This window comes from Uloborus diversus, chromosome 1 (assembly GCF_026930045.1).
Source record: "Uloborus diversus isolate 005 chromosome 1, Udiv.v.3.1, whole genome shotgun sequence".
NCBI classification, from domain to species: Eukaryota; Metazoa; Arthropoda; class Arachnida; order Araneae; family Uloboridae; genus Uloborus; species Uloborus diversus.
Window position 1 is genome coordinate 184407519 of NC_072731.1, and position 12658 is coordinate 184420176.

A 12658-nucleotide genomic window follows, 5' to 3' on the forward strand; every position below is an offset into this window, starting at 1 on the left:
TTATGAAATGAAACATAAGATGCTTAGTATTTTGGAAGGTTAAGAAGGTTTTCAATTAATACACAGAGAGACAAAACAAAAAAGACGAAAAAATCAATATATAATATGAAAATTCATTAAATGTATTGAACAATTACAACATTATCTCTGCCGAATCAATAACTTTACATATAAATCAGTTATCAGAACTCCAAAAATGGCTAAAAAATCTTTTTCAATGTACCTATCCCAAAATTAAATTTGTCAGTGCATGTGATTAAGTTTTAAAAGGATATCTACAGCATCCAGTGTATTTCTTAATAATAAGAGAGTTAGAGAGAGAGAGAGAGAGAGAAGAGTGAGAACCCCTTTTAACTAATTTTAAAATTTGACACATATAACAGTCAAAACGTTCATGTTAAGTTCAGGAATAAAAGAGTAAATTCCAAAGGAAAAAAAGATCTAAATTGTTAATCGCAAAATTTATTGAAAGAAAACATTCCCCCCCCCCCGTATTGAAAATAAACAAGTTCATCATTTGTTTGTTTGTTTCTTATGAGGGTACATATTGGCTCCACAATAATGTAGTTGAAATGCAATTGCCGAAAATATCTATTTACAGTTGAATAACGCATTTCATATAACTACTAAAAACCTATTTTTGAATCTTTTGTAAAAAATTAAATATGAGTAGCAAATGAAAAATGCACTTAAATATTTTAACTTTTTACTTCTAATGTGATATAAAAAATAACTCACCAACTGGCGCGTCTTTGATCGACTATTACTGTGGGCGCATCAGCATGCAAAAGACATAAATCCATCGGGAATGTGTAGATACGAGAGTTCTTCACAATACAGGTAAAAGTCCCAACTATTGCTTTTGCTGCATAAAAAAAGGGAAAATCAGTCACTCGTTCTGGGTTTTAAAGAAATTGTTTGTTTCGAAAACGGAACTTTCTCGGGGAAGAGCTCCTGCTGCCGACCTTGGAAAGAAACCTTCCAATCATGAACCTTTTTTTTTTTTTGTTCAATTCCAAACCATCAATTCGAAAGAAAAACAGACGGCTTTTTCATTTGGAGTAAAAATTCCTGCTTCGCATTTTGGTATCGTCAGCACACCACGTGATGCGACCCCGTTTTGGATGAGGTCGCTTTCATGATCGACGAATTTCGCTGTAGGCACAGGTAAGCGATTGCAGATTGAGTTTTCGCTGCACTTCTGTTCTTTTTCTTCTCGGCTTTTCCATTCAACTGTGTTGTAATAATTTTTCCCGCGCTCAGAAAAGAACGCGGATTTTCCACTGAAACAAAAGTGATTTGATTCTCGTGCTCTAGAATTTTCAGCTCACTTGAAAAAAGATCGTGTCCATTAATAGAACAAATTTTGTCGAAAACAGGAAGGGATAATCATACGATAATTAATAGTGCAAAAAATTCAATACATTTCAAAAGCTGGAGTAAAATCAGTATTTTTTTTTCGCAGACCCAAGATTATAACGGGCAGGGAGGGGGCGGGGGAATCCTATTTAAAAAAAAATAATAATTTGAATTTTGACATCTTGAACTCAAATTATGTTTTCCGCAATCACGAGTGTGTGTGTGTGTATGTAGGCGTGTGTGTTTGTGTGTGGGGGGTATGTGTGTTTGTGTCTGTGTGCTGGCATAAGGGTGTGGGTAGTTGTGTGTATGAATGTGTGTGTAGGCATATGTGTTTATGTGTTTGTGTATGTGTGTATGTGTTTGTGTATGTGTTTGTGTGTGTGTGTATGTGTTTGTGTGTGTGTATGTGTTTGTGTATGTGTATGTGTTTGTGTGTGTGTATGTGTTTGTGTGTGTGTATGTGTGTGTGTAGTTGTGTATGTATGCGCGTGTGTGTAGGACTTGGATGCAACCTGGAGACGGCTTTCGCTATAGGTGCAGCATCGTGAGGAGCCCGTCGACGGTGATGGTGCGGAGGGTGGCGGTGGGAAAATAAAATCAGCTAACATCAAAAACAGTCAAATGAGAACAATAAGCAATCGTGATTGCTCAAAAAAAAAAAAAGAAGAAGAAGAAGAAGAAGCAACGTGTCTGAGCAAACATTTTATTTTATTCGATTTGGTTCAATTACGAGACTGCTCATTTGTTTTAATCTTCTTTAATTAAACCCTTTTAACAGTTCACAATTCTTCATTTCTTAAAAGCTGTACTAATTTTCGTTTTATAACACCTTTTAAAACAATATTACATTTCATTCTGCAAAAAAGTACACAAAACAACAACAAAAAGCTTTAGATGAGGAATTCTCAATCGCTGTTCCAGTGAATTGTCGCCTGTCCATAGGCGGATTTAGGCTGTCAATTCTGGAGGTTCAACAGTATAGAAGTGGCGTAGCTAGGGAGGGGCGGAGAGGGTTGTCCGCCCGGGGCGGCGTACTTTTCCGGGCGGCGATTCAGCACTTTTGGTGTGAAAAAAAATTAAATAAGGGAATCATACTTTAAATCTAATACTGGAGGTAAGGGAAAAAAAACCCTTTGAAATGTAAGGTTTTGGTATGATTGAACGGTCATTTCAGTGTTCAAAGTTGAAATATTTCTGTAGTGAGCCCTTGAACCTTCCTCATTCACTTAATGTCCTTAAATTGTAATTCAACACTTAAATTGTATTTTTAAAACCTAAATTTTGGAAAATATTCAAATATGTAACATCGAATATCTTTCTGAAATATAACATCTGTTTATGCATATAAATAGCAAATATATTTCTGTAATATATGTTTCTTTGCCAGTGCTGAATTAATGCAGGGAAAGCAAATTATTGGAACTTTGTTATGGAATAAAAGCTGACTCTCCATCGTCCCCAAAAGCTTAAACTGACTTCAGTTTTGATAAAGGTTCGGTAGAGAATCCCATTCCCCCAAAAGTTACTTTTAACTGCAAATTTTGAAGTAAATTCAGAGTATTTCTCCGAGATAGGTGCCTGGATCCCGCCCCCTTTATTTTTGTAAGAAGAATGCGGATTAAATTAGTTTCCCTTTGCTACCTTAAATGAAGTTTTATATTTTGAACGATAATTTTTAATGTATTAGATATGTCTCAGTGAAAAGGTGGCAAATAGAGGAACTGCCCAGGGCGACAGAAACTGTGAAGCTACGCCATTGCAATACAGGGGATGGGGAGGGGATACCACACTGCGACTAAAGCTGCTATTTTGACGGCAAATGCGACTATTTTTATGACAAAGCGAGTATTTTGCAATCAGTTGTAAAATACAGCGACTATTTTAGTAAGTGTAACTAAAATTCGTAGAAAACCTAGTTTATTTTTCTCCTAGGAGAAAAAAAATTTATAAAAAAAATTAAAAAATCGCTTTTAAGTTTACCCCCTAGTTACCACGGAAAAAAAGGAAAAGTTTTACCGCATTTAATTTTTCAAAACAATCGTTTTAAAAAGTGGGAAAATGAAATGTAATAAAACATTCACGACCAGAAAAAATGTGAAGTTTATTTTTTTTTGTATAAAAAAAAGTTTCGTCGCGATCGTTAAAGATCGCAACTTTCATAACGGTATCGTTTTTGTGAGTGCGATTTTTGTAAAGGATTAGTTTTTGCAATCGTGATTTCTGTTCCTGAACTACTTTTTTTTTATTTTTAAATTATTGTTTTTTGGTTCTTAATTTCTTTTATTCGTACTATACATTCTTTTTTTTAAACGAGAGCAAATTTTCTTTCGATCAGAAAAAAGAAAGTGACGCTTCGAGCTCTTTTTATACAGTCAGTATTTTACTGTTGTCTTTAATATTAACAGTCAGACAGTGAGAAAAATATACTAGACCGTGTCAGTGCTGATTACTCTCTATAGTGTTTATTCAGGGTTGGGCTAAAATTTGGAAAATATTTTTTGAAGTTTTCCTTTTTAAAGGTTGTTTGGAGAAAATTTACCCCACGTAGGTCTGTCCCACTTCATGGCATTAAAATGATATAAATGCTTTTTTTTTTAGGAGACTATTTTAGAAATTATTTTCTGTATCTGGTAGCTACACTGGTGTGCAAAAATTAAGGACGAGACGGTTTTTTCAATATAACTTTGTACAAAAGCTTTCCAAATAAACACATTTTATACCGTAAGATCCCTAATACGTAAGGACATGTGTAATGTAAGCAACACTTACTAAAAGAGAAATCAGAGGGATAAAAAATAAAAAAAATTTTGGAAAAAAAAATAGAACCGACTTCAAAATTGCTCTAAAAAGTGAAAAATAATTTTATTCTTTAAACACCATCGATAATGCTTTTAAACATAATTTTTGAAGTTGGCGCAAAAACAAAACGTAAAATCCAGTGTAACCATGCTTCGTTCATATTTTTTTTTTTTCAGAAAAGCATCCAAGTTACGAACGAAACATTTATATCGTTATTCAAATATGCTGTCATCAATGCATAATGTATGTGATAGTGAAGAAACTGGGCCTGGTTAAATTTATAGTTGTATTTGAATTATGGCTGCAAATGATTTTATCTATCGTTTTTGCGCCAACTTCCAAAATTATGTTTAAAAGCATTATCGATGGTGTTTAAAGAATAAAATTATTTTTCACTTTTTAGAGCAATTTTGAAGTCGGTTCTATTTTTTTCCAAAATTTTTTTATTTTATTCTTTTTAGTGTAAATGCAGGTATTTCAGAAATAGTAAGAAGTTACCATCACGAAACTTCACATTTTTTTCTTAAGAATGCTCCATACTAAAAAAAAAAAAAAAAACTATTGACACGCGTTAAACTTTAAGCGATTGGCACTAAAAACTTATCTTTGTTCCTCTCTGGAAATCATGCGTAGTTAATTTAATTATAACCATTTAAGTATTGCGTTTTTCCTAACTAATTTACATTCCACAGCATCTAAGTTGCTCATGATGCAATCCTGTATTTTCTTACTTAGCCCCGATCATCTGTTATCGGCATAGACAGGGCCGATCCTAGGGTGTCGGCCGCCCGTGTGCAAAGACCTAATGTGCCGCCCCTCAAGAGTAATTTGCATATTTTGACTAATCTTTAACGTCTATATAAATCTTTCTTTAAATTTCTATGCCAAGTTCGAATTAAAAAAAAAGGGGGCGGGGGTTGGGGGAAGAAGAAATATCTTATAAAAGGAAGAAATTTTTTATAGTAAGAAACTCCTTAGGTACAATTTATATCTTTGAAGAAAGTAATAGATACCAAAATTTACTAGTCGTAAAAACGCATTTTATAGTCTTTCTTCGGTGACATCAGAGAAGAGACGGAGGAAGGGGAAGCATGGGGGGAAGTGTCAGGGGTTCAGGGGAAGAGGATTGCTCCAAGAAGATTATCAAAATTGGCGTATGAAAAATATTTTTAGTTAATCTTTAGTTGCGTTTGGTTGCAAGGACAAAAGAGTCAAGTATATTCAAGGTGCATGGAGAAGTTTTCGAAATCGACGTCAAATATCGCAATTTTAGGAACTTTTTCGAGACTTTAGGTGAAAGTAATGTTGCAGCTCTTTTCTAAAATTATTTCAAAATTGAAATCAATTTGAAGCTATTTTTTAAGACCGTAGCTTAGGAAGGATCGGCGTTCTTCCCGAAAAATCTCCGAAACTGAAATTTTAAACCCGCAATTTTGGGTTACCTTTGTTGACGTTGCAAGAGGGAGGGAGATTCAATCGTCTCCCGTCGAAAGATTTCGAAACATAAGTTTAAAACGCAAATTTAGGCCGTCTTTGGTGATGGTAGGGGATCTGCTATCCTCCGGTAATTTCCCGGCACTATTTTTTCAAAAACCCGTTTTTGGCTAGATTTGAAAACAATAGGGGAAACGTGAAAATATTCTGAACCAAAATATTTTTCGGAACTGAAATCCATTATAGTCTATTTTTGGGAAGGAAGGATTTTGGGGCTCTTAAGCGGATATTTCTAAAATCGCAATTTTATATTATCTTTGGTGACGTTAACAAAACTGGGAAGCTTCTACGGATCTTTCGGATATTTTTCAACATTAATATCTGAAAAATATAACTATAGACTTTAGTCCATCTCACCGAGACGATTGATACGGCCCTAGCGCCGTAAAAAGTTACATAAGCCTGGCTGTTCTCCTCCGGAATTCTTTAGAAATATTAGTCCCAAAATCGTATTTTAAGCATTCATTCCATTATCTACTTGCACTCAGAGTTTTCAGCGCAAAGGCACCAGCCTAAAGTTTTGCTTGCAATTTAACTCTTTTATTTAGTACTACTTTCAGTCTAGTTTATTATTTTAGCTGCCTCTTCACAGATGCCTGCTTATAAATTTTTCAGTGCGTAAGACTGAAATTCTGCATGAAGAGTGTTGATTTGGTACTTGCACTTAAGATTTCTGCTGTTGAAGAGTATGGAACAGCTATTATAATTTTTATTTACTCTATTGGTAGTTTATTATTAAAATTCAATAGTTTGTGTATTCTCTGGCTTTAATTTATATTAACATTATTGCTTATTTATTTTACTTACTATATCACTGCATTCTGCAGATTTTAAACAAAGTTATCTTGGCTTCCTTAATTTCTTGGTTTAAATGTAGTCACTTGAAAATATGACCCCCCCCCCTCTCTGCATCTTACACAAACACAAATAATATTTTTTTACAAACGACTTAACATATAGTTGACTGAATGCCTTTGCCCTGTATAAATTCAATTTAATATTGCAATAAAAAAAACATACATTTTTTTCTGAATGACATATGAAAAAAACGAGCTGATGTGTGCATCACATGACTTCCTTTTACTCCCATTTAATGTCATTTCCCCATTATTGGCAATTTCAATGTGATTCAATTGTTTACTCTCTAAATATCACCAACAATGGCCAAACTGAAAACAAATTTAAAAAAAAAAAATTAAAAAAAAAAAGCAAAAATTAGACAAAACTTAGCGCCAAAACACTGGTGATATATCGCCAAATGTCCAACAAATTATAACATAGCTTGAATTTACATCGAAATTAACAATGATTTCCCCCGCAAAAAGGGGCAAAAGACCCTCTTAGGAACATCCGAATGTAACCAAAAGTGAAGGTGCACAACTAGACCGCACTAGGAGTCCATTTACCAAATTTCAACTTTCTAGGACTTCCCGTTTTTGAGTTATGCGAGATACATACACACATACGCACATACATACGTACATACGGACGTCACGAGAAAATTAGTTGTAATTAACTCGGGGGTCGTCAAAATGGATATTTCTGGTGTCTGTACATTCCTAGGAATATATCCACACGTGGTCCGGTCGAAAAAGAAACTCAACATTCATTCGGGGGTGAGAAAAATGGAAATTAAGGCCGATTTTTGGGTGAAATTTTTTTTGGGAATACAATACTTCCTTTTTTGTAAAAGGAAGTAATAAATAAATAAAACAATAGTTACTTTTTGCAGGAGTCACTCATGCCACTAATTCTTCTTATCATATATTTAACAGCTGTGGACAATTCGGTGGTTTTCATAGCTTCCAATAAAGTTGGATCCTTTGTGATCCTTGAGTCCAGACCACTTGATTTACTATCAATTAACATTAAAATGGCTGTCAAACAAGGCAGATCCAACAACATATGAAATACCTGGTCAAAAAAATCATACAAAATAATGTATCTTTTAATTGAATTCTTTGTAAAAATTTTAGTAGTTTGACAAAATATAAAGAAATATACATCAGCTATAAAGATTTGTTTAAAACCATGAAAACTTAATAATCTCCATTATCTAATACAGATCATTTCTTTGTGACAATAAAACCTTTTTGCAGATGAAAACTAAGAAAAACAAGCAACTTGTAATTTACTATTAACATAATTAGAAAAAAAGTAAAATAATTTTCAATATATATCAGGTATTGGAAGAGCATTCCGGATTCAATTCATACACACACACACACACACACACACACACACACACACACACACATATATATATATATATATATATATATATATATATATATATATATAATACACACACATATGTATAAATATCAATAAGCAACAAGCAGACAAGGTTACAAAACAGGTAAATGACATAGATGAAGCCAGAACTCCTCAGCAGTGGAGGCTTCATCCTATGGTCAAAAGACCAAAAAGTTATACTAAAACTAAATGAAAGCTATCCAGTTCCGAAAAAGCTAACACTCAGGAATGCATTGGGCTAAACGCACCATGTGTGAAAAACAAATGCAGATAACTGGAAGTGAGACCTAAATGTACACACTGGGGTTTCGTCTAGGTCATTAGAAGCCAAACGCTATCAATAATGACCCTCCACTGTATCACCAGCAAAAATCAATAGTCTTACATATGTGTCCGGCATGTGTATGCAGATTCATTTTTCACATATGGTGCATTTAGCCCAATGTTCTCCTAAATGTTAGCTTTCTCGGAACTGGACATCTTTAATTTAGTTTTAGCATAATTTTTTGGTCTTTTAACCATGGTCGAATCTTCCACTGCTGAGGAGTTCTGGCTTCATCTATGTCATTTATCTGTTTTTTCAAAAATTCATGTTTTAAAGAAGCTATTGAGAAATGAGTGAACAATCGTTCTGTAACTTTTGTCTATAAAAAGTAGGCTTCAGCTGACATGCTTCAATAAAAATTAAATCACCTATGCATTTAGGAAACTAGCAACAAATTGAAGAAATCAAAAACATATTATAGTACAGAATCAGTATCAACTGATATCTATCCTACTTACCTCAAGAGAAGTTTGTTGTGACATAAATGCAGGAAGCAATTCAATAAAATCTCCTAAAAATGTATTTGGCCTCCATGCTAAAACCTGTCAAAAGTTTCAATAGCAGTTTCAATTTATTGAAGCTCATAAAAAATGAAAAAGTAATTTTAAGGTATAAATAACTTTTTTATGTCTTAACATTATATACCAAATATTAAAATATTTTAACACATTTTTCACACTTTAATAATTAAAGATTTTTTTAAACAATTCAATCATAGTTTTTTTCTGAACAGTACACATCATTTTGTCACACATTTGTGTTACTATAAACTAAAAAATAGAACCGACTTCAAAATTGCTCTAAAAAGTGAAAAATAATTTTATTCTATAAACACTATCGATAATGCTTTTAAACATAATTTTTGAAGTTAGCGCAAAAACAAAACGTAAAATCCAGTGTAACCATGCTTCGTTCATTTTTTTTTCAGAAAAGCATCCAAAGTTACGAACTAAACATTTATATCGCTATTCAAATATGCTGTCATCAATGCATAATGTATGTGATAGTGAAGAAACTGGTCCTGGTTAAATTTATAGTTGTATTTGAGTTATGGCTATGAAGGATTTTATCTATCGTTTTTGCGCCAACTTCAAAAATTATGTTTAAAAGCATTATCGATGGTGTTTAAAGAATAAAATTATTTTTCACTTTTTAGAGCAATTTTGAAGTCGGTTCTATTTTTTTTTCAAATTTTTTTTATTTCATTCTTTTTAGTGTAAATGTAGGTAATTTCAGAAATAATAAGAAGTTACCATCACGAAACTTCACATTTTTTTCTTAAGAATGCTCCGTACTAAAAAAAAAAAAAAAAACTATTGACACGCGTTAAACTTTAAGCGATTGGCACTAAAAACTTATCTTTGTTCCTCTCTGGAAATCATGCGTAGTTAATTTAATTATAACCATTTAAGTATTGCGTTTTTCCTAACTAATTTACATTCCACAGCATCTAAGTTGCTCATGATGCAATCCTGTATTTTCTTACTTAGCCCCGATCATCTGTTATCGGCATTGCATAGATGATAACGATAAAAATACTACAGAGTAGTTGAGGCAAACCTAATAGTAGCATTGTGAAGGATAAGCAGATCCTAATCACTGCATCACCTCGCTTCCAGGTTAGGTTTACTCCTACTATGGAGCAATAGCACTGAAGAAAGGAAGATTTTGATAATTCACATAGGGTTACTATAAATCAGCAGGGTTACTAAAATAAAATTATTTACGCCAAAAATGAGCCGACAGCGCCAGATTCCTCATTATCGAAATATCCCTTGAAGAAATTTGATGCTTGCTTCAGAGAAGCCCTCATTCAAAATTATCATTACAATTACTATTAATGTTACTGTTCTATGACACCAACCTTTTATAACAATGAGTTTCATATTGTCGCGTAGATGAAGATAGCAAAGACAATGTGAAAGCCAAATGAAGCGAATACTCGTTAGGCTCAACTCGAGATCTTTATTCAGAACCACGAATTAACGTTACATCTCCTCATATACAACTTGAGAAAGTGCTGGATTTTTCCAGACTTGGAAGGATACAGAAATTAATAGAACATTCGAGAAAATACGGGAACAGTACAAACGAAATTTTAGTAAAATTCACCTTGTCCTAGTCGGGATTCGAACCCGGGTCGCTCATGTGGGAGGCGAGAATTCTACCACTGAGCCACCGTTATCCACGGATGAAAAGTGCGAACTTCGCTACAATATCATTTTAATCATTTAATAGGGAATAATGCATAAAATTTACTGTTTTTTGCCCATAACTTTTTTTCTAAAGAACAAATATGGTCAAACAAAGTAATGGGACCTAAGTTGAGCCATCCCCTATCCATTAAAAAAAGAATCATCAAAATCGGTTCACTAGGTGAGACGCTATGAGTGGACAAAAAAAAAAAAAAAAAAAAAAAACATATATACGGTATGAACTGATAACCGCCTCCTTTTTGAAGTCTGTTAAAAAGAAGCTTTATTGAAAAAGTAGCATGGAGCGCAATGCGACTGAAGGCCGAAACATCCCTGTGATGGGTGTCCAGCAAGAAACATCCGGTCTTCAGTAGGGGATATGATCTCCCCCGACTGCTAGGCAGGTTTCACAGCGTCTGCCCATGCTGAGAATGAGGGTGTCAATGAGTTGTTGAGGCATTGCTGCCCATTCGTCTTGCAGCGCCAATCGAAACTCCCGAATCGTTACTGGTGGTAAGGTACGAGCTGCCAAGCATCTGCCTAGAAAATCCCATACATGTTCGATGGGATTGAGATCCGGAGATCGTGCCAGCCAATCTATACGTTCAATATCCTCACTCTCTAAGAGCTGTTCGGCAGCTAATGTGCGATGACATGGTGCATTGTCGTCCATGGAAAGGAACTGCGGACCCATAGCGCCTCTAAAAAGACGCACATATGGAAGAAGAATCTCGTTACAATAACGGGTCCCGTTGACTGAACCTGCGTCGAAGATGTGAAGGTCTGTACGACTACCAAGCATGGAGCCTCCCCAAACGAGAACACCGCGACCTCCATACCTGTCCCTTTCATTGATGTTCGAAGGATGATTGCGGCTTCCCCGCTCTCTCCAGACGAGTATGCAATGAGAATCGCTACTCAGACTCAATCTGCTCTCTTCTGTAAAGAGTACTCGTCCCCATTCATTGTCTCTCCAATTCCGGTGTTCCCGGCACCACAGAGAACGCCTTCTCCGATGGGCAGGCGTTAGAGGTACACACCGTATAGGGCGTCGTGCAAACAGACCACCACCGTGCAATCTTCTAGCCACGGTAAAACGCGATATCGGTCGTCCAGTCGCCTGTGTCGTGTGTCTAGTGATTTCTTCCGCTGTCTGCCGCCTGTTTCTTCTGCTCTGTAAGACAATATACCGGTCATCTGTGGGTGTGGTTCCTCGTGGACGATCATTACTGAACCCCCGGATAGCTGTTCCTGTAGTTTGAAATTGTCTCCAAAGTCGTGAAACGATGCTGTGAGCAATTCCGAACTCTGCAGCCACACTTGTCACACTGCGGCCTTCCTCCAACTTCCCAATGATTCGACCTCGGGTAAAAGCATCCAGATGTCGTCTAACAGATTGATTATTCGCCATTTCTCGCTGAGGCAGCAACTCGGTGTGATTTAAACTACTATACGGCGTGCAATCTCTTTGCCAGAAATACTGATCTTACACCGACAACATGCTTTATACTACTCAGACACTCCCCCATTACGTCTGCCTGCGTATCTGCGCATGTGCTACCGTACATCACCTTACTTAATCTCCTGATTGGTCTTTCTGTCCGCTCAGCCTCTTCATTCAGCTGATATGCTAATTTTTCGACTTCGTCCTTAATTTTTGCACACCAGTGTATTTTGGAGACTATTATTCATATTAAAAGCAACAAAAGCAACTTATTTTAGTAGCGGAACTCAGTGATAGCACTGCCCCGCCCCCTTCAGAAGATTTTGAAATTTTACAGTGGAAACGTTGGTTTTTAGTTGATTTAAGAGTAATTTTATTGTACTGTTTACTGGAATGATGTTTTGTTTTATATCGTTTTTGAGGAAGTACATAACAATAGCCATATTTTTTGACTTTATTAGCCATGGTTGTTTCAAAGAAAAAGAAAGTTGTAATGTTATACCAATAAATACCAAATTACAGAGTATGAAATTATCATATAATACAGTACTGAAAAATAATTAAAGGAACGTTTATATTTGATTTATGTAATTATTTATCATCTTTCTTTTTTTAATGGAGAAATACTTCTTTTTAATTCGTGTAGCACAATTTTATTCGCACTGGCGATGTGTGGTGACCGGGTCTCACAATAAGCTGCCAATTATTGTATTTTTGGGTTTGCTTTCAAGTAAATTAATTTGCATTTAGCTGTAGAAAAATATAAGTTGTTTTACAAAATTT

At 35.0% G+C, this 12658-nt stretch overlaps 1 protein-coding gene across 1 annotated transcript in view; it reads right to left on the minus strand.

Moving 5' to 3' along the window:
- The window catches only part of LOC129223687 (pantothenate kinase 3-like), a 58943-nt gene extending 57907 nt beyond the window's left edge, over positions 1-1036 (minus strand). Inside the window, exon 1 of the mRNA XM_054858080.1 lies at positions 739-1036. Coding sequence (XP_054714055.1) covers positions 739-803 — 65 coding nt within the window. The 5' untranslated portion in view covers positions 804-1036. The remainder of the gene's footprint in view (positions 1-738) is intronic.
- Between the last annotated feature and the right edge of the window lie 11622 nt (positions 1037-12658).